At 40.7% G+C, this 20,312-nt stretch overlaps 1 protein-coding gene across 6 annotated transcripts in view; it reads left to right on the top strand.

The window, feature by feature from the left end:
* The window catches only part of SMAD2 (SMAD family member 2), an 84,812-nt gene that overhangs the window by 12,735 nt on the left and 51,765 nt on the right, over positions 1–20,312 (top strand). For all 6 annotated transcript variants that reach the window (XM_058692182.1, XM_058692179.1, XM_058692184.1 and 3 more), the window contains one exon: positions 10,978–11,266. In XM_058692182.1, the coding sequence (XP_058548165.1) occupies positions 11,031–11,266 (236 nt within the window). In that variant the 5' untranslated portion in view covers positions 10,978–11,030. The remainder of the gene's footprint in view (positions 1–10,977; positions 11,267–20,312) is intronic.

A 20,312-nucleotide genomic window follows, 5' to 3' on the forward strand; every position in this document is an offset into this window, starting at 1 on the left:
GCCTTTAAATTTGAAAACAGAATGCACAATTTCTTGTAAAATAAATTACTAAAATTGGCTTAAGAATAAGAAACTTGACTAGATTATAATTTAAAAACTTAAATTAGACAACTACCTACACCAAAATAAAATTAAATAAAAACCCAAAACCAAGAAACCAAACCCCAAGTGAAAACCCCAGATGGGCAAGTTGTATAGAACATACGAAGAATCCATGATTTCAGTCTTACATGAAATGTTATAGGAAATAACAGAAAACATGATTTTGTTAGGCTACGGCAATCTAGATACCCCTGATGGGACGAATGTACTAGGCAAAGGGAAATGAATAGGCCACATCTCACTAATGAACATGGCAATAAACATTTTAGGTAAAATATTAGTATTTGCTTAAAACAAAAAACCATAGCTAGTCAGGGTGTGTCACAGGAATGTAAAGATGATTAAACATAAGAAAACCCATAAATGAAATCACATCAAAGGAAAAAAGCCAAATGATAATCTTGATGGGTGAAGGGGAAAATAGCATATGATTAAATTCTGTACTGATTCTTAGAAAACTAGGAGTATAAGAGAACTTGCTTAATTTGAGCAAAGGGTGTTGGTTAAAAAAAAAAAAACAGAAGTGTACATATGACATGATTCCAATTATATGAATTTCTAGAACCGGCACAATTACTTCAATAGAAATCAGATCAGTAACGGGTGAGGAGGGTAAATTGAAAAGGGACACAAGAAAACTTGATGAGATGGTGGAAATGGTTCTATATCTTGATTAGGATGCTGGTTATGTGGATGTATGTATTTGTCAGAACTCCTCAAACTATACATTTAGCATCTGTGCATTTCATTGTATGCAAACTAAGCCTCAATAAAGTTGATTTTTTTTTTTTTTTTTTAATTTTTTTTTTCAACGTTTATTTATTTATTTTTGGGACAGAGAGAGACAGAGCATGAACGGGGGAGGGACAGAGAGAGAGGGAGACACAGAATCGGAAACAGGCTCCAGGCTCCGAGCCATCAGCCCAGAGCCCGACGCGGGGCTCGAACTCACGGACTGCGAGATCGTGACCTGGCTGAAGTCGGACGCTCAACCGACTGCGCCACCCAGGCGCCCCAATAAAGTTGATTTTTAAAGCCAATACATAAATACCCTGCATTTCTGTATACCAGCGACAATTTAAATTTTAAAAAGTCACCATTTAAAATGGCAACACAAATTGTAAAATACCTAGGAAAAAATAAAGCCAAAATGTGTGGGACCTTAATGGAGAAAATTTTAAGGCTCATATAATTATAGGGAGATGTATATACTTGTGTTTATGAATGGAAGACACTATTATATATGTCAGTTTTCTTTCTCGTATATTTGGTGTCATTCCAATTAAAATCCCAGGAGGTGAAAGAAGTCACTTTCTCCAATATCAAGAAATATACTTTCACTTTAGTAGTTAAGACATGATGGTATTTGCCTTAAATATAGATTAATGGAAAAAAAAAAGGACCCAGAAACACAAGTAGCATTGTAACTGCTAAGGAAGATTCAATATATAGTACTTGTATACTTGGTTATCTTTGTTGGGGAGGGAAAGATCCCTACCTCACAACATACACCAAAATACGCAAAGCAAAACTTGAGACTTTATACCTCACAACATACACCAAAATACGCAAAGCAAAACTTGAGACTTTATGACTTTTAAAAGATGACAACATATGGAGGGATTTTTAAGAAGATACCCACGTCGGGGCACCTGTGTGGCTCAGTTTGTTGAGCATTTGTTCAGCTCAGGTCATGAGCTCGTATTTTGTGATTTCAAGTCCCATGTTGAGCTCTGCTCACAGACCGCTCAGAGCCTGGAGCCTGCTTCGGATTCTGTGTTTCCCTTTCTCTCTGTCCCTCCGCTGCTCGCTCGCTCTCGTGCTCGCTCTCTCTTTCTCAAACGTTAAAAAAAAAAAAAAAAAAACCCACTTCATTTAAAAAAAAAAAAGATACCCATTTATACGTAATATTTAAAATATTGATTAAATTTGAGCACATTAAAGTGAAATCTTAGTGTAAAAAGCCACCAAAAGTCACTTGCTGAGTGAAGAGATGTGGCAAGTGTAATTAACAAAAGGTTGTTATCCAGACTCTATAAATCAATCCCGTGATTTAAGAAAAAGGTGGTGAGTATGAACAAATGATTCAAAGGAATTGAATCCTGAAAAGTCAATAAACATGAAAATATCCTGAGACTTCTCAGTAGTCAGGGAAGTGCAAAACATCAGCAACCCTCCGTGTCACACCCATCCTTTTGGCAAAAGTTCCAAGGGACTAAATAATGTCAAATGTTGGTGACGTGGGGCTAAAGAGGAACTCCTACTTCCCTGGTGGGAATGACAGTTGCTAGAACCCTGTTGACAGTATTTGTAGAGTCTGTGTGCATGGCCTACTCTGCAGCCTTTCTGCTCCTCGGCATATGTCCCAAGGCAGTGGCTTTCGTATGTTTTTTACAGACCCTCTTGAAAATGTATCTTACGTGTGATAAAAACAATTAAAATTTTAAAATAATTAAGTGTACTGTTTTCTATTTTATTGTCTCTACTTTTTATACTTAATTTTTGTCTATTTTTTCTTTTGCTTTTTAAAAGGAATTTTTCAGAACCAACCAGATTGATTTCACGTTCACCAGTGGTTCACGACACTCAATTTAGAGAAATAGCAGAGGGTGACATACAGTAAAATGTCTGTTTTAATTGAGAGAGACTGATGTATTTCTCACTGCAGGTCTGCTCTTTTGATCAAGAAGTTTGAAAGTTTCTGCCCCTGAACAGCTCTCACATACGTGTAAGGAGGTATACAGACTACTCCTGGCAGCTTGTAAGAGTGGAGAATTGGAAACGATCTAAATAGGAATCAAAAGGAGAATGGACAGCTGTAATAGTGACACAGTGGCATGCTCTATGACAGCTGAAATGAGTGAGCTAGAGTTCAGGATTATATATGTATCAATGTGGATAGTAATAGTGCAAAAAGCAAAGTGACATGAGCGGTATTAATGTGTCATAGAAATTTATAAAATGTGCAAGAATTTAGGGGTACAGTATGTACCCAAACCATTTAAGTGGCAACAGGGGAAAATCAGGATGACGATGATCCCTGAGAAGCAAGGAGGAGGGGAATGGAAGTGGAAAGGGGTAGCTAGGGGGATTTGAGCTCTATCCATCTAGCATGTCTTATTTCTTCTATCTGGTCAGAATACCCCAGAATGCTAAGAGATGACAGAGCTGGGTGGGAGGCCCAAGGGTGTTTCCATATATTTTTGGTATGACTGAAATACTTAATTTTTTAGATAAGACACCCATTCACAATGAAACCCAAGATACTTGGAAGAATAAACAAATTAAACAAGATGTGTGAGACCTTTCCGGAGAAAATTCTGCAACTTACTGATGGATCATAAGTTCAAAATAAATAGAAATATCTCATTTGCATAAACAAGGATACTCAATATTATAAACATGTTGGTTCTCCACAAAGTGATGTAATCACAATCCTGTGGGACTTTACAAACTAAAGATAACTAACGTACGTTTGAAAAAGGAGGAGAGAGGGACTCACCCTGCAGATGATCAGCTTCCTAGAGAGGGGAAGGAAGTAAAACATTGGGATTCTGGTGTAGGTGTGAACAAGTACAATAAATAGAATACAAAGCCTGCAGTCAGAGGTTGGTTTCTAGGGATTTGCTTTGTGACAAGAGCCACGTGGATTATTAAAGGAAAGATAAACTAACGGCCCTGATAAAGTAGGCTGTCCTTACAGGAGATGTTTGGTCATTATCTCACGCCTTAACCAAAAGCAAATTCTTGGTATGTTGGAAACTTAAATGTGAAAAGCAGTACTAAAACATCCACAAGAATATCTAGGGAGGGATATCTTTACATCAGGGGCCTTCACGCCTCAGATTCCTCATTCGTGAGCGATGGTAGGATGCTTAGAATTGAGTTAATGCTTAATTACCTGATTCCGAGACTAACCTGTTGTGTCATAGAGTAAGCACTAGGTGCTTGGGGGCAGAAAGGAATTTCTTTAGAAAGAAGCAAAGTGTGTCCTAAAAGAGTCTAAAGTAAAAATTTGTGTACTCTAGAAGACAGTATAAGAAAATGAGAAAACATTCTCAGGATTTGGAGGTTTTTTAAAATCTATATTAAGTGATCAGGTTTATATCAGAATAAAAACAATAAGCAAAGAGCAGCGTTGAGGGCTCAAAGAAATGAACTATAGTTTAATAAAATACGTAGAGAGTCCTATTTGTAAAACTATGTTATACAGTGATTAATAACTTGAAGGCTTTATTTTTGAGTTCAGGATAATCAGACCTTTTACTTAACTGAAACTTTCCAGTGAGTAATCTTCGAATCCTAGTTTTACTGATCTATCACTTGATAAGGTTTCTTATTGAGCTGTACAGATAAAGCCTTCCTGTTGTAATGAACCCTGCTTTGTAAGTCTCACTTATTGCTGGAATTAGGAACAGAATTAGTATCTGAACTTGTTTTTCACTTCTTGCAGATGTTGAAAAAAAAATCTAATTTCAGTACAGAGCTTGCTGCCACACTATGGAAGGAAATCTGTATATTCCGTAAATGACTCATTTTTCAATAACTTGATCATCTAGTTTTCTTATTCCGTTTTGTCTTCAACTTGGAGCACATTGACATGGATACCTTGTAAAAACCTAAATTCAGTCTGTTAACATTTCATTTCAAGACTGTTGGCTAAATACATCTTAGCTATTTAAAACGTGCAACCAGTTGAAATGTATTATCAGCATTACTGAAAAATATTTTACCAAATACTTTAAAAATTCTCTGGAGATAATTAGCCAGGTGTCAGCCAGCCCTGGTTACAAAGACATGACGACTGAAGGCTGTTAACGTTGGGTGGTTACATTGTTCCAAAGTGCTCATAACTGTTTTTCTAAGACATGGGACGCCGAGATTGTGTGGTTCTACTAGGCCATGAGGTCTCACGGATGACCCAGAATAGGCTTAAACTTTTCGGGTATTTATTCCCATGAAGAAATAAAACTAGAAAGGTTTCACAGAAAACTTTTAGATTCCCAAGAATACATCTGACCTCAGAAACATTTCTCCCAGAAGAAGTGTTTCTGTTACTACCTGTTACTGCCACTGGGAATCCCTTTCAGTTTTGCTGATGATACAGTTTAATTTTTATTCATTTTCTTAGGCTGAATTCTCATAAGTGGATTAACCAAGTTCAAGTGGATTAACCTTGAACCAAAGGTATAGATCCTTTCAGACAAATTCTTGTTATATTTTGTTTGTTCTATCAGTTTTTCACAAGGAACAGGGACCCCCCTCATGGAACTCAAGAGTTTCGTTCTAAGGATAAAATGGGTGTGGGGCTGGGACGGACCCGGAGAGTCTTCAGAAACCGACCCTCGAGACTGGCTGCATCTGCTTTTTTCAGCAGGGACGGTTGTCTGCCTTGCTTGGGCACACTCTTGTCTGTGTGCTGACTACCCTCTCCTGAGCCTCTGCGGTCTTCGGTGCTGCCTTCTGGTCACGTGGGGGGCACGGTGACTTACACTAAGGCCTGTGTAGTAGTGACCCCGTAAACTGTAGCCTTCAGACTTGCTTCTCTTTCTGGGTTCCAGACAGCGACTCGTGTGCCACTACACGCTCTTCAGTTTGGTTGGTCAGTGGCAGTTGTCTGAGTCCTCCTTTTCCGGGGAATGTCCTCATCGGGGTGGTGAATTGTCTTGGAAATACCTGAAGGAGGAGACTCTTCTTTGGCTCTGTGCTCTGGGCTGGCCTTCCCCTCCCCTGCGGCGTGCCTACCACATTGTTTCCTTCTACCCCATGTTGTAGCGATACCTACGGATTTTGTAACTCCTGGAAACTCCTTGGAAACACGCTGAACTTTCTGCCTGATGTTCTCTCTCTCCTCTTAGGCTTCTGCGCTGGTGTCCCTTCTGTGATCCCTCTCCCTTCTGAAGGTTGAATTAATCAGCATGTTCTCTGTGCTCCAAAAAGACTATGTCACATGGGCCTGAGGTTTACACAGCTGGCTCCCCTTTAGCATGCTTTGTGGCAGAGGAGGAATTCAGCAGAAGCCACAGATAGGCAGGTATACCTTTGGCTGCCCGGTAGTCCCAAACATCTGCTTCGGTGGATTATTACATGTGTTTGATGGAATTTTGTGTGTTTGCTTTATTTTTCAAGTTGTAGTTTTGTGTACTGGCTTGCTTATTTATGGGTAGTATATAGAGTCAACCACTGTAGACAGCTTAACCGTGCTACTCAAGTTCTCGCTGTGCTTTACTTACCTTACAAATCCCTAGCTCTGGGCAAACCTCACCTTCTCACCATGTCTGCTGTATTGCTAAAGAAAGTCACAGAATCCTGCTTATTGGCTCCCTTCACATTTTTAGTGTCTAAACCACAGCTGGACTTTGAAGAGTGCCAGGGCAGCACTGTTACATGGTTCCAGGAGATGTCCCTAAAGAAATGTACCCATTGGCCGGATAAATTTATGAAACGTGGCATATGGTATTGGCTCTTCTGGGAGACCCTTGGCACAGTGTCCTGAATTGGGGCTGGGGGCCTTAACCTCATTAATTGTTCTTCCCCTTTGAGGGAATGAGTAGGATTATTTATTAGGTTGTGACCATTATTTTCTAGCAAACTGTCCCAAGGCCCAAGTGTCTTCAGTTGGAAGACCATTTTGAGAATGGTCTTTTGAGAATCCAAAGTCCTTTTTTGAGAATTCTATTTCTTTTTTTAGCAAATGTATAGCTTTATCACAGCAACCTTACCACCATGCAGATTCCATGCAGTTTTCCATGGAGACAGTCATATCACCAGAGAATATGCTTCTTTCTTTCCAGTATTTTATTTTATTTTATGTTATGTTATGTTATGTTATTTATTTTTGTCTCTTGCCTTACTGGGCTGGCGAGAACATCCAGGGCTTTATTAAATAGAAGTGGCAACAGTGGACGTCCTTGTCTTCTTTCCAGTCATAAGGAAAAGGGATTTAATGTTTCATCATTACATATGTTGCGAACTCTAGGTTTTTCATAGATGTCCTTTTTCAGAATAAAGAACTTCTTCCTCTTTTCTATTTCCAGTTTGCTGAAACTTTTTAATTGCGGATGGATATTAAATTAACATACCAAATGCTTTCTTTTTTTCTGCATCAGTTAAGAGAATCGTAAAGTTTTTCTTTTTTATTACGATAAATGAGGTGCTTTATTTATTTGTTTATTATTTTACCGTTGAGCCAGTTTTGCTCCGTGCGGTAAACCCTGCATTGTAATGATGTGTTACCTTTTCTGTATGTATAACTGTATGTGACTTGCTGATATTTGTTACAGATTTCCCCATCTAGGAACAGCAGACCTTTGCTTTGTGTTAGTTCAGGGTCTTGAGTCCCAGGCCAGTTTCTTGCTCCTGTGCCAGTGTCCGATAGCTTTGTCTTCTCCTTATTTCTCAGCATCAGTGTATCCTTGTCTGGGACTGGTGGTGACAGTGTTTCCTGCCTTCTTGTAGCACTAGACTGTGGTTATCGTTACAGGGGGAAAGGCTGGTGTGTGTGTAGCAGGTGGGCAAGTAGGTTCTGCCCCGTCCCCCAATAGTACCATGGCTTTTGCTCTGCTCTTCCCCTTGAGGCATGCTCTTTCCCTGGACCCTAGGTGTGGGAGGTTTTCCTGATTCTCTCCTCCTAGTTGAAGGCTTTTGTTTCATTTGAGATGCTGCCAAGGCGGAAGAGCTCTCTCCCATCTTTCGCCCCATGCGAGTCTTTTTCAAGAGATCTCAGTTGAAGCCCTTGGAGAAGAGCTTATGGATGAGTGCAGGTTCCCCTTCTGTCTGGATCTTCAGTGAAGTTTTAGCTGTCATCCTAGCTGACACTCAGCCTTTATCTTTACTTCTGTCTTTAACATTCAGCCCATTGACTGTGACTGTTTCCTTTGCACTTGTGGGTTGATCTCTGCCATCATTTCCAATAAGTTCTTGACCATTATCTCTTCATGTATTTTTTTTCTGTCCCATTTTCTCTTTCATCTCCTTCTGGGACTCCAGTTAAACTCTAGTTAATAGATATTTGGTCTCAGATATTCAGGGTTTTGCCTTTTTTTTTTTTTTTTTTCCCTCTTTGATTTTCAATTTGGGTACTGTTTGGCCTGTTTTCAAGTTCACTGTTCATTACTGTCTTTTATTAAATTCATTTAAAGGAATCTTTAATTTCTGTTACTGTAGTTTTCATTTCTAACATTTCCCTGTGATTGTTTCTTTTCTAGCTTTAGTTCTGTAATGAAGTTCCCCGTTTCTTTAGTGTTTTTGTCATAGCCATTTTAGTCTGTTTGATAATCCTAACATCTGGGCCCTGTCTAATCTGATTATATTAATAAATTCATCTTTTGCCTGTGGTTTGCTATTCCCTGGATCTTCTAAATTTTTTTTTTTAAGTTTATTTTTGAGAGAGAGAAAGAGAGAGAGAGAGAGAGAGAGAGATAGTGTATGGGAGCAGGGGAGGGGCAGAAGGAGAGGGGGAGAGAGAATCCCAAGCAGACTCTGCACTGTCAGCGTGGAGCCTGATGTGGGGCTCCATATCACAACTGCAAGATCATGACCTGAGCTGAAGTCAAGAGCCGGACACTTAGCCACCGAGGCACCCCTGTATCTTGTAATTTTTTACCGAAAGCTGAATATTTATGCAAAAACAGTACGGATTGAAGTAAATACTCTACTTCCAGAAAACTGCCTATTATTTCTCATGTTAGTTTAATAGACAGTGAGGTTAAATCCAGAAGCTGTGTTGTCGGGCTAGTTCAGGGTTTTTTGCAACTTTAGTTTGTTAGTTCCAGTGTTTTGAGAGCAGGATTGAGACTTGACCTTCTGCAAGATTTGTTGTCTGAGTGTGATTTCAGATATCTCTTTGTGCTTTATATATGAGCCTTCAGCTTTCTTGAACCTTGGGTGATTTCTCTGCTTTACAGCCCAATTGTCTGTCCCTTAGTCATTCTGGAGTTCTTTTTGCTCTCGTCCTGCCCCAGGCTTTTGTGCGTGGCGAGATATCTCCGTGCTAGTAACACCATTTCTTTTAGCAGTCCTTCCCCTGGTAGTTCAGTGTCCGGAGTATCTGGGTGGAACTTTTGGCCTTAGCTCTCCTGTCTCACCTCGGCCCTTGGCAGCTGAACGTCTGAAATCTCTGAGGTTGATTTCTCTCCTTTCTGTCCATTCTTTCCCCCTCCTTGTCAGAGGACAGATTACTTGCATTTGAGGGTATCTCTCAGCTTTCCAGGCCCGTCTCCCAGCCTTCAGCATAATTTGGCAAGCCTGCAGTGGGGCCCAGTGGGAGTGAGTGGCTGGGTGGTACAGGTTTGCTCTGTGAAATCCTTGGAATTTTTGTAGATCTTGTCAGCACACATGTTGCTGTTAAAATTTATGAAAGGGTAAGTTGGTTTCTCCTTACCCTCCTCTGTGGTGGGATGATTCCTCCTTAGCCACTGCACCAGGAAGGAAACCATTGGGGCGGCGGGGGGGGGGGGGGGGGGGGGGCTCTCTTTCACGGCTCAACACTTTCTGGAATTTAGTTCCACTTAGGTGGAACTTTTTTTTTTTTTGCATCCTGAGCTTTGACAGGTTCAGAAAAACCATGATTTTGTAGCTTTTATCTGGCTTGTTTTGCTTGTTAAGGTGAAAATGATCGTCTGTTGTCATTTCTTCATCCTGATTAGAAGTGGGGCTCCTCCAAAGGAATACTTTTTACTGTGTAGCCTGGCAAATACCTGGTCAAGTGTGCCACCATCATTCTAGCTGGTTTTCTGTAGATATTTCTTAGAGCTACGTTTCTAAATCTTCATTCTTCTCAAGTCCCAAGTCTCCAGTTCTGTCCTCAAGTGGTAAATGATCTTGTCTCTTATTTTGAGATTAAAGTCATCCGCATTAAAATTTAATTATGGGGGGGCGCCTGGGTGGCGCAGTCGGTTAAGCGTCCGACTTCAGCCAGGTCACGATCTCGCGGTCCGTGAGTTCGAGCCCCGCGTCAGGCTCTGGGCTGATGGCTCGGAGCCTGGAGCCTGTTTCCGATTCTGTGTCTCCCTCTCTCTCTGCCCCTCCCCCGTTCATGCTCTGTCTCTCTCTGTCCCAAAAATAAATAAAAAACATTAAAAAAAATAAAAAAATAAAAAAAAATAAAATTTAATTATGGGGCTTATGAGGAGTGTGGGGAGAATTTATGGCAGGTGCAGAGAAAAACTAAGCACATGACAAACTGAGATAAGAAAGAGTTGTACAAAAAGGGAAACATGATTATATAGTAGTTTACTACCGGTCTCATCAGGTGCTAAACTCCTTTGGGAGATAATTGTTAAGGCTGGAGGAAAGTGAGTGGTTGTGGTGTAAATCCTCACGTTCCGTAATCGGTAGATAATACCACCCTGGATGTTTCAGGGCATACCATCATGAGCCTATTACTTGAGATATAAATAGCAAGAATAAGGGGTAAAGATTTTGAGGAATTGTACCTCAGTGTGAGAAGAGGAAATGTATTTGATTTTAGTCACGACGCATATTGTTACTTAGACAAAAATGAAAAAATATTTTTACAAAGAGGCCTAATTGAAAGTCTTCTTAAGGGATGGTAAAAGTGAACCAGACCTTGTCTTCACAGACTCTGTTTACCTTTATTTTCTAATTCTTGTTGGTTTACTTCACACTTGATGCCTTTTCCCTTCTTACAACTTTAGGTTTTACTTTATGATACTATGACGTTTTGTTTGTTTAAGTTTGTTTCTGCCGTTCATTTAAAGTAGTAAAGACCTTTTCGTAGGAGAAAAAGATCACTTCCGAAAGTCCCTGATCTGATTTTCTGCCTCCTTTTCACGTTCGCTTTAGATACAACATTGAAATTGTTACTGGAGTTTGAAGTTAGCCTCTAAACCATCCTTTCCGTATCTCTTCTAGGTTAGATAGAGAAGCGTCTTTTCTCAGTGTGGGTTGCGGCCTTTGGTAAGAGCATGTCGTCCATCTTGCCCTTCACTCCGCCAGTCGTGAAGAGACTGCTGGGATGGAAGAAATCAGCCGGTGGCTCTGGAGGAGCGGGTGGAGGAGAGCAGAACGGACAAGAAGAAAAGTGGTGTGAGAAAGCGGTTAAAAGTTTGGTGAAGAAGCTAAAGAAAACAGGACGATTAGATGAGCTTGAGAAAGCCATCACCACTCAGAATTGTAATACTAAATGTGTTACCATACCAAGGTAAGTGTCGTTAGAGCAGAAGTTCGATGGTCACACTGTTAAATTGCTTAGAGGAATCCGAAGGAATGTCACTGAAATTGTGTTACCTTCAAGGCCCCTGTAAATCGTGATTTTATTAAAAGATGACAGCTATCTTTAACCTGTCGTTTCAGTTTTGTGTGACTAGTTAAGACTGGTTTATTTTACAGATCCTTTTCTTGAACAATGAGGTTTGACCAAGCAAAATAAAATACTTAGTTGTAGTGTTTCAATCTTCACTGCGTTCATTGCCTAAATGCTTCACTGTAGCTTATCCTCGTGTCTGATTGAATGACATTTGAATAAAGAGTCAGAAAGCTTTTTCTCTCACTAGCGCAGCAGTGACTGACCGTTTTCTCTCCCCTTGGTCAAAAATTTGGTCAGTAAAGAGTTAACGGAAGCTGCTAACACAGTGATGAATTTTACTTCCATAATTTTTGCTTGAGTTGCAGCATGGCTTCTTAGAACGGTCTAGGAGGCAGCTTCTTAGATGTCTAGGGAGTCCGAACCTCACTCAGAGACCTACCTGCCTCTCGTACTGGAAGGGCCTGTTACCTAAGAGGGTGAAGTTTTATTAGCATAAATCTAATTACTCGATAAGTACCACTGTCAGAAATACTGTTTCTTTAACAGAGAGGGTGTTTTTTAAGTGTTTCACTACACTCGTATGCCTTGCAGGGTTTGGGGAGTGGCAGCATACAGCATTTTCTAAAATGACTTGTGGCAGTGTCCTACATGTAGGCTAGCATAAATAACGTGACCTCATTCTACTTCACAGGTTTCCCGTGAGCTGTGTGTGGCAAATGCAGTCAAATGCTTGTTGATAATAGATCCCAGTAACACCAGCCTCTCTACTTGCAGAATCTAACAGTAGGATGTTTCCTGCCTTATTTAGTCGATTAATTACCCGTTTCTTTTACTTTACCTGTTTCATGTATATCTTCCAAAGAGTCACTCTTTTGGTTTATGCTTCTGAGTGCCTGCTGAGTGCAGGGCACTGTTTCTAGACCCATGGGGATACGATACAGTATGACCAAAACAAAGTTCCTGCTCTTCTGAGGGATAGGTCCACGCAGAAAGCAAGTGGACAAATTGCAGAACTTGACACGGTAATGAGTGCAAAGAAGACAGTGACTGAGGGATAAAAAGGCTGCTTTTGATTGGCTTGTGAGCCTCAAACCGGGCTTTGAGAAGTAGCATCTAGCTGGAGGAAGAGTCTTCTGGGAGAGGAAGGAGCCAGTGTAAAGACACCCAGCTGAGAAATAGCTGATTGTATTGGAGGATTTAAAAGGAGCCCTGTGGAAATGGAGGAATACAAAATGAGTACAAGACGTAGAAGGGGTCAGATTATATAGGGCATTGTAAGGCACTGTGGAAGCGTGGAGTTTAGTCTAAATACAACAGAAAGCAAATGAGGACTTTGAAGCCTGGTTTTTAATTTAAAGTGTGTGTGTGTGTGTGTGTGTGTGTGAGAGAGAGAGAGAGAGAGAGAGAGAGAGTGTGTGTGTGAGTGATTGGACAGTGGGTCTGGAAGGAAGGAGATCAAGAGGCTAGTAAAGTGGTCTAAATTCGAGATGCTGGCGGCTGAACTGGCATGGTGGCTGTGCCGATACGTGAAGTGGACAGATTTGGATGGAGTAGACCTGAAGGGACTTGGTAATGAATTGGCTGAGGGTAATTAGCCAGTTAGGACAAGTCAAGCTGCATTTGTTAATTTTTCATCATATGGTGTCTGGTATTTCAGTTCAGTAAACATTTATTAAACAACCCACTACGTGTGTGATAGGCTCTTCCTCACCGGAGTAAAAATTCAGTCTTTGCTTTTGAGTTGTTTCTAGAAAGGGGGATAAACTTGACAAAATAAAGAAAATAATCTCATGAGGTGTCATAGGTGTTAAGAAAGATGTTTGCTCAGGGAGTTATGTCCAGAGGGGAGGAATTTTGCCTACTCTGCAGCTTGTGGAAGTTTCCTTCTGGACTAGCATCGGTGCCAGAGTTGAATCTTGATGGGTGTAAGGGAGGGATTTAGTCAAGAGAGGCCCGGTTTGTCCAGAGTGGCACTGTGGTCTTGAGAGGGACGGTAAGGGGGCTCTAGTTGAAGGATTTTGCGCCAACTAGTGAGTGTCCTGGGAGGCTCTAGATCGGGGGTGGGATGTGGTTGGGCTGAGGCTGTGTGAACCTGAACCTGCACCTGAACCTGAACCTGAGTGGGTGAGGGTGGAGTCGCCGAAGAGTCTTAGCACAGCATCGGGCTGCGGTGAGGAGAATGCTCGTGACACTGTCAGGAGTGGAGGCAGGGAGGCTGGTGAGTAGGTTCTCTTCCTCCTCCAAGGGAGCGTGTGTGCGGGAAGACCTGGCGCCATGGTTTTGTGCGCCATCACTGGAGGCTGAAGTGGCCGGTGCGGGGCAGTCTTGACAGGGCCGAGCCTGAGTAGAGCTCGCGCAGTCCCTTCCTTTCAGGAGATACGGTGGGTGGTGAGCTGGTGATTGAAATGTGTGGGGAGGTCACCTTGGAATTCTTTTCCTATTTCCCATTCTTCTTTTGATAGCCTCTTTGAAAGATCCTTCTAGGGTTCTTCTAGGGTTTATCATCATTAAAAAAAAACATTTATTTTACTCTTTTACCTGAATAGTGAAAGTGGAGTGGTGGTGGTTCATTGTCCTGTCTCTTTTACTGTCCAGAGTTCTTTGAAGCTCACAAATTTGACGTGTCTAATTTGGTGGCTTTTGGTTTTTGCTTTTGGAAGACATGTAGATTTGTTAATATCGGTTGTTGTCATCAAGAAGTCTGAGTTTCTAATACTGTGGTTTGGTTTCGTGTATTTTATAGAGTTTGCCTCATTTTTTAGTAGTAGAACACTTCGGTTGTATCAGATTATTAGCTATTTCTTAACGAAGTGTCCTTAAACGTTCAGGCAACTCTTTATTTATCTAGACTGTAATGTTTGAGGAATAGGAGTGAGAAAGTTCTATTATGGATAAATCCAAACCATAGTTCAGGCAGAATTATTGAAAATACGACACAAAATGGTTTTACCGTGTAAGTTGATGTACTTAAAATTGCAAGGAAATTGTTAACAAAAACACGAAGGTTTTACAAGCCTAAAAATACCAACAAGTTCCTCTGATGAACAGGAAACAAATCCCTTAATTTTTAAAAACAGCAAATGTTTTCTGTTAAGATACCTGTTTTGTTGACTGTTCATACTTTTCCCCCTCGACCCCTCTTCTTTTAAAGTTAGAGTGGACCAAAGTTAGGGCGGAAACCGTCCTGGCTTCATGTCCCTCCCACCCCTCACGCAATTACTCTGCCTCCATGGCTTTGTCTCTGGAGGGATAGAAGCTGTGGTTAGGTATATATGTCACTGCGTCTTCCGTGTTGTTGAAGGTGGTGGTACAAAGCGATTCATTGGTAGAAGAACGTCACCTTCCCAAGCTGCAAGGAGCTGAATAGTATAAAAGTAAAGTTTTGTGAGGTTTTTATATCTCAAACACTTTTGAGACCAAGGAATGGAAGACAACTCTGTTGTAAAATTAGAATGGCATTTGCTATTTGGGTAATGAATCAATCAGAAGAAGAAAAAAAAAAAAAAAGGCTTCCAATGCATATTCTCTACAATAAAGCAAAATCTAAACTGCTGTAGGGTTGGGGTTGCTGTAGGGTCTGAAGTTGAAGGAAAGGGGCTGTGAGGTCTAAAAGGGCCATTTTATAATATCCATTATATGTAAATGTGTAGGAATGAAGAATTCATTTTCGTAGACGTGCATTATAAGGCTTTCCTACGGTGGTGCTTTGACCATATAATCACATTTTTGATCTGTCATCCTAAGAAAATAGGAATATGGTCAGAGGTTGCTGGTGTTCGTTACAGTTTTGTTGGTAATAGCAAAGAATTAGAAAAATCCCAATCCTGATCCTTCATTTTCTTACCTCTGGTTGTAAAGGAAACTTACCAACCCATTTTTATACCAGAATTGAACATGAACAGTACAAGAAAAGTTTATTATACCAGTGTTACTTATAAAAACAGTTGCAAAAATTGTAAATAAATATCAGAAACTAGACTTATTGGGACGCCTGCGTGGCTCAGTCGGTTAAGCGTTCAACTTTGGCTCAGGTCATGATCTTGCGGTTTGTGGGTTCCGGCCCCGTATCAGGCTCTGTGGTGACAGCCCGGAGCCTGAGCCTGCTTGGGATTCTGTGTCTCTCTCCCTTTCTGTCCCCCCGCCCCCACCTCAAAAATAAGTAAACATTAAAAGAAAAAAGTAGGGTTACTAAAAACAAAATCACAAAATCATGACTAGGAAAGGTTTATTGCAGGAAGGCAAATACGATTCAACTGCAGGAAACCTATTAATATGAGATACTCCACAGTCATATTTAGGACTACTCTGGGGCACCTGGGTGGCTCAGTTGGTTAACTGTCCAACTGTGTTTTGGTTCAGGTCATGATCTCATGGTTTGTGAGATCAAGCCCTGCGTTGGGCTCTGCCCTGACAGCATGGAACCTGCTTGGGATTCTCTCTCTCTCTCTCTCTCTCTCTCTCTCTCTCTCTGTCCCTTTCCCCTCTCACACACATGCACACTCTCCTCTCTAAATAAATAAATAAATATTTTTTTAAAAAAAAGAATAACTCTGATCATCTTGATGGATCTAGAAAGAGATTTTTATCAAATTCTGTATTTATTCATGTTAACAAATTAGAAATAGGAATTTCCTTAACTTGATAAAGCATACTTGTAAAAGTGTTAACACTTAACCGTGAATCTTTAGAGAGAATATACCAAATTATTTATGGATACTCTAAAAAAAGGAATGTCCTATAATCTTTTCCTAATATTTATATATAAAAGTATGTTTTATTTTTATAGCCAGCACAATGAAATGTTTAAATAGGACTTTTGGGCAATACATAAACTATTTACTCTTTTTTAGCCCTTAGAAGTCAATTTTTCTGTTAAAGGGTAATTGTATTTTTATTTTGTTAACAGTCTTTAGAAACATATACATTTATATCTGTATTTTCCTTCAAAAAGTGTGTTTCTTAAAAACAAAAAGTATGTTCCTAAAAAACAAAATATAAGGTGTACATGATTCAGAATTCACCCCTGTATGATAGGGTGGGAAAGGTCTCCCCTACCCAAGTGTCCCCATCTCCTCACCCACTTTCCCTCTTCAGAAATCATTGTATTACTGGCTCTCCTGTATCCTTCCAGGATAATGTGTTTCTTTTTAATGCTGTTATTGATTTTTGGTTTTGTTTTCCATCTTCTAAAGTTGTAAACATCAGAGTACTTTAAAGTAAATGTGGATTGTCAACTTTGATTTCTAACTTTGTATTCCTACCCTTTTACTTCTCTGTATAACCCAGGAAGAATTTTTAAAGAGAAGTCTTTTGAACCCGAGCAATGGGTTCTTCTTAAACTAGTTCTTCAGTTCTTCTTAAACTAGTTCCTTTTAATTTTTTAGAAGAGAGTAAGAATAACCCTCTTTCCCTCGTTCATACATAAGATATATGCAACTTGTCAGCGTGTGTGTGTGTGTGTGTGTATCAGCCATAATATGTGTGAGAGAACTCTGAATTTGAAGTCTGGTAACCCATTGAGTCGGCTTCAGTACTGGATGAATGTGGATCCTGAGGCATGTGACTTACTTTTTACTGTTTCTTCACCTGTGAAAAGGGGTGGTAGATACTACCTGAGTACTTCCTCAGTACTATTTTTGGGTCCTTTGAAATCACGTGAGTTTGGTTTGTGAATTGTGAAACACTGTAACCACATGAATGTGATTTGTTTGCGATATTCACATATAATCCGCGTCTTCATTTTCCTTCCATTTTTTTCTAAGAGGACTTTACACTAAGTTGTAGACATTAGCTTGTATTGTCTATACTTAGACGAAGTTTCTGCCAGGTGACATTGCATTATGTATAATTTAGTTTATTCACCCTATAGCATTTAGTCGTAAAATCAATCAGTCAGAACAATGAAGCTTTTCATAGATGCGAATTAGAACCTGGAAATGATGGGTAATAGCTACCTTTTATCAGCCTCAGCATCCAATTTGTCATTTTCTGTGTGTTCCGTGTCTAAGTTGTGAAAGCACTTCTGATGAGGTGCAGGGTCCTGTGAAACGCAGTTGGAAATATGCTTTGCCTAGACCCTGCGCCTTTATCCAGTACCTACGTTTACAGTTAGGAGTTTTGAGGGAGCTCCTGCTGCGGGACACTGGTATTCAGAGCTCTTTTGTGTACATGATATATTCTCACATGGACATTTTTATCACTTACCTTATCAGGGAAAACAGCCACCTGCTCTGGGACTTTTGTCTCTCCATAAAATCACTGAGTTGCACCCAGACTAATTAACGTCTGTAAATATAACATTTAACACCTGATGCAATAAGCATTCTCTCCACTTGTTTTTTGTCCCATTAATGTAATGGCTTGGCTTTAAAGAATACATTGATCAACCTGGCTAAAATAATAGGCATTTAAGAAATTACAACCACCTTTGGTTTTGCCGGCATCCTTGGTCTGTTTCCAGTTGTACCTGGAGCCGTTCCAGCTTTGCTCAGACCATTTCTGTGTTACTAACCACATTCTGGGAGGATTGTAATTATTGGGGATGTTTAACCATACTGTTTACTCCTTCTCTTTCCTGTCCTGTGGTAGAGTGTTTCCAGGCTGATGTGATCCCCACTAGTGGTACACAAGAAAACGTACGACCATCTAAGGGACCTGAAATAGAAAGCACCACACATGGACTGTGGAGATGGAAAATAATAGTAAAACGCCAGTTTAGGATATCCTGCAATCTTGTTTTAAATCCTCTCTGGTACTTGGGCTCAAACGACTAGATGCCACATATTTCTTACGCTCTGTTCTTTTCGTTCTTTTTGTTTTCTTTTGTTTTCCCTTTTTCAGTTTGGATACTCTGTTGACCTGACTTTGTGTTTACTGATCCTGTTTTATGCTGTGTTTATTAGTCTGCTGTTAAACACATTTAATAAGTTCTTAATTTAAAATACCTTATTTTTCTGTTTTATTATATGTTCCTTTGATATTGTAAATTCCAACTCTCATTTGAAATTCTTCATCCATTTCTGTTTTTCTTAATCTTCTTTAATATTATTTATAATTTTTAATTTTTTTTTTTTTTTGAGAGAGAGAGAGTGCAAGTGCGCATGAGATCATAACCAGAGCTGAAGTCGGATGCTTAACCAGCTGAGCCACCCGAGCGCCCCTGTATTATTTATAGTAGTTATTTTAAAGTTTGTTTGCCAGCTCTAATATCTGGATCATCTCTTGGTCTGCTTTCATCATTGTCTGTTCATTCTTGTGATTATTACATTTTCCGGCCTCTTACGTGCCGTGTAATTTTGACCGTGTGCCATATATTGCATGTCAGGGCATTATAGGTGCTGCAAATGATGGTTTTCACAAAAAGTATTTGACCTTTCTTATGTCAGGTGGATGGAGGGGCTGATCGCTTTAATCTGATCGGGGTTGAGCAGGGTTGGGGCTCAGTTGCCATTTATTTGGATTCAGTCTAGCACTGGCTCATACCTTTTCTTTGAATAGTGCTCTCCTGGGATTTTCATTGAAAGCCTGGCAGGTCTCTGTCACCTACTCCCTCAAACACTGCGGGAGATTCACATCTTTCTTCCATGGTTTGAGTTTGGCTAATGAGCCTCCTATTGATTGCATCTTTAAAATCTGGCAGACATCTTTGAGGGAGGAGAATCCTGTGACTGTCCAAAGTTCTGTTATTCAGTAGAGTTTCTCTTCCCAGACCGAGCCTGACCCTTACCCTATTCCTGGAATCTGCAGATGAGCCCTGGGAAGGGAATGGCTCACAGTCCTCAGCTCACCTAGATGGATTCCTTCTTACAACTTTAGTTCCTCCCGATCTCGTTACTTCAGTAGCTTTCCGATGTCTTTGCACAATTTTTTGTGGTTGTGGTTATCTTTTTCCCCCTAGTTGTTGCAACAGTAACATTAGCCTTCTGTGACCTGCTTATATCTTAACTGGAAGTAGAATTGTAACAGTATGTTCAAATGAGAATTCTTTGGTATGTTTTCAGAGACTCCCAATCTGAGATCAATAGATTGCAAGTAACCTACGTTCAAAACTGAGGTGCTATGTACCATTCAGATGTAGGACTTGCGCAAGGGGTTCCATGAGACAGGTGTTGCTCTGGTTAACCCATCACTCATCTCTAGGCGATATTCAAAAAATGCAGGAGCTTGTAAGAGGGATCCCATATGAGAACTTCTTTGGAGAGAATAGTATGTGCTGTGGCATTCCCCCTTTCTTTCATCCATATTGAGAGACTTCAGGGCAACTCACTCCTTTGACTTAGGTTTGGGAAATAGACTGGTACCTGACTTCCTCCTGAAAATGGCCAACCAAGTGGGAGACCAGAGGGAGCTGCCTCTGCATCAGTAGAATGAAGAGTAGTCCCGGTGAGAACGGCCTGCATGTTCAGGGTTTGATGGATCAGAGATGCGTGAATTTTCCCAGGGTCCACGTAGACTTTACTAAGGTAGTGGAAGTTGTCTGGAAGTGATCAAGAGGCCCAGCCTGGAGAGTCAGAGTGACCCGGGCAGATGGGCCGGGGAAGTGCCTGCACTAGGAACTAGCCGCAGGTAAGAGGCAGCCCTGGGTTTCTGACCTTCGAGGGACCTGACCACCACGTTACCATCACATCAGATTTCAGTCTGATCAGCCCCATGAGACTGTTCCCTTTTCCTCAAAAATTCCCTCTTCCTGCTGCTACGGGGCCCTTAACAATGACAGCTGGGGAGTCCCGGAGGAGGTGGAGTTAGCAAAATTGGTAGGATGAAGTTTTCACTTAGATCGGGGTAAAACGTTAGTTTATGAAAAGAGATCTGTTGTTACTCCATGTATCTGGGTATGACTACAACAGCCCCGGGTTCTTTCTGAACTGCCATGCAGGAGCAGGGAGAGCAGACAGACGACCGCTTGTTGGGGGTGAAACGATGTGAGAGAGGGCGGAGTCCA

The sequence above is a fragment of the Neofelis nebulosa genome, chromosome 11 (genome assembly GCF_028018385.1).
Source record: "Neofelis nebulosa isolate mNeoNeb1 chromosome 11, mNeoNeb1.pri, whole genome shotgun sequence".
NCBI classification, from domain to species: domain Eukaryota; kingdom Metazoa; phylum Chordata; class Mammalia; order Carnivora; family Felidae; genus Neofelis; species Neofelis nebulosa.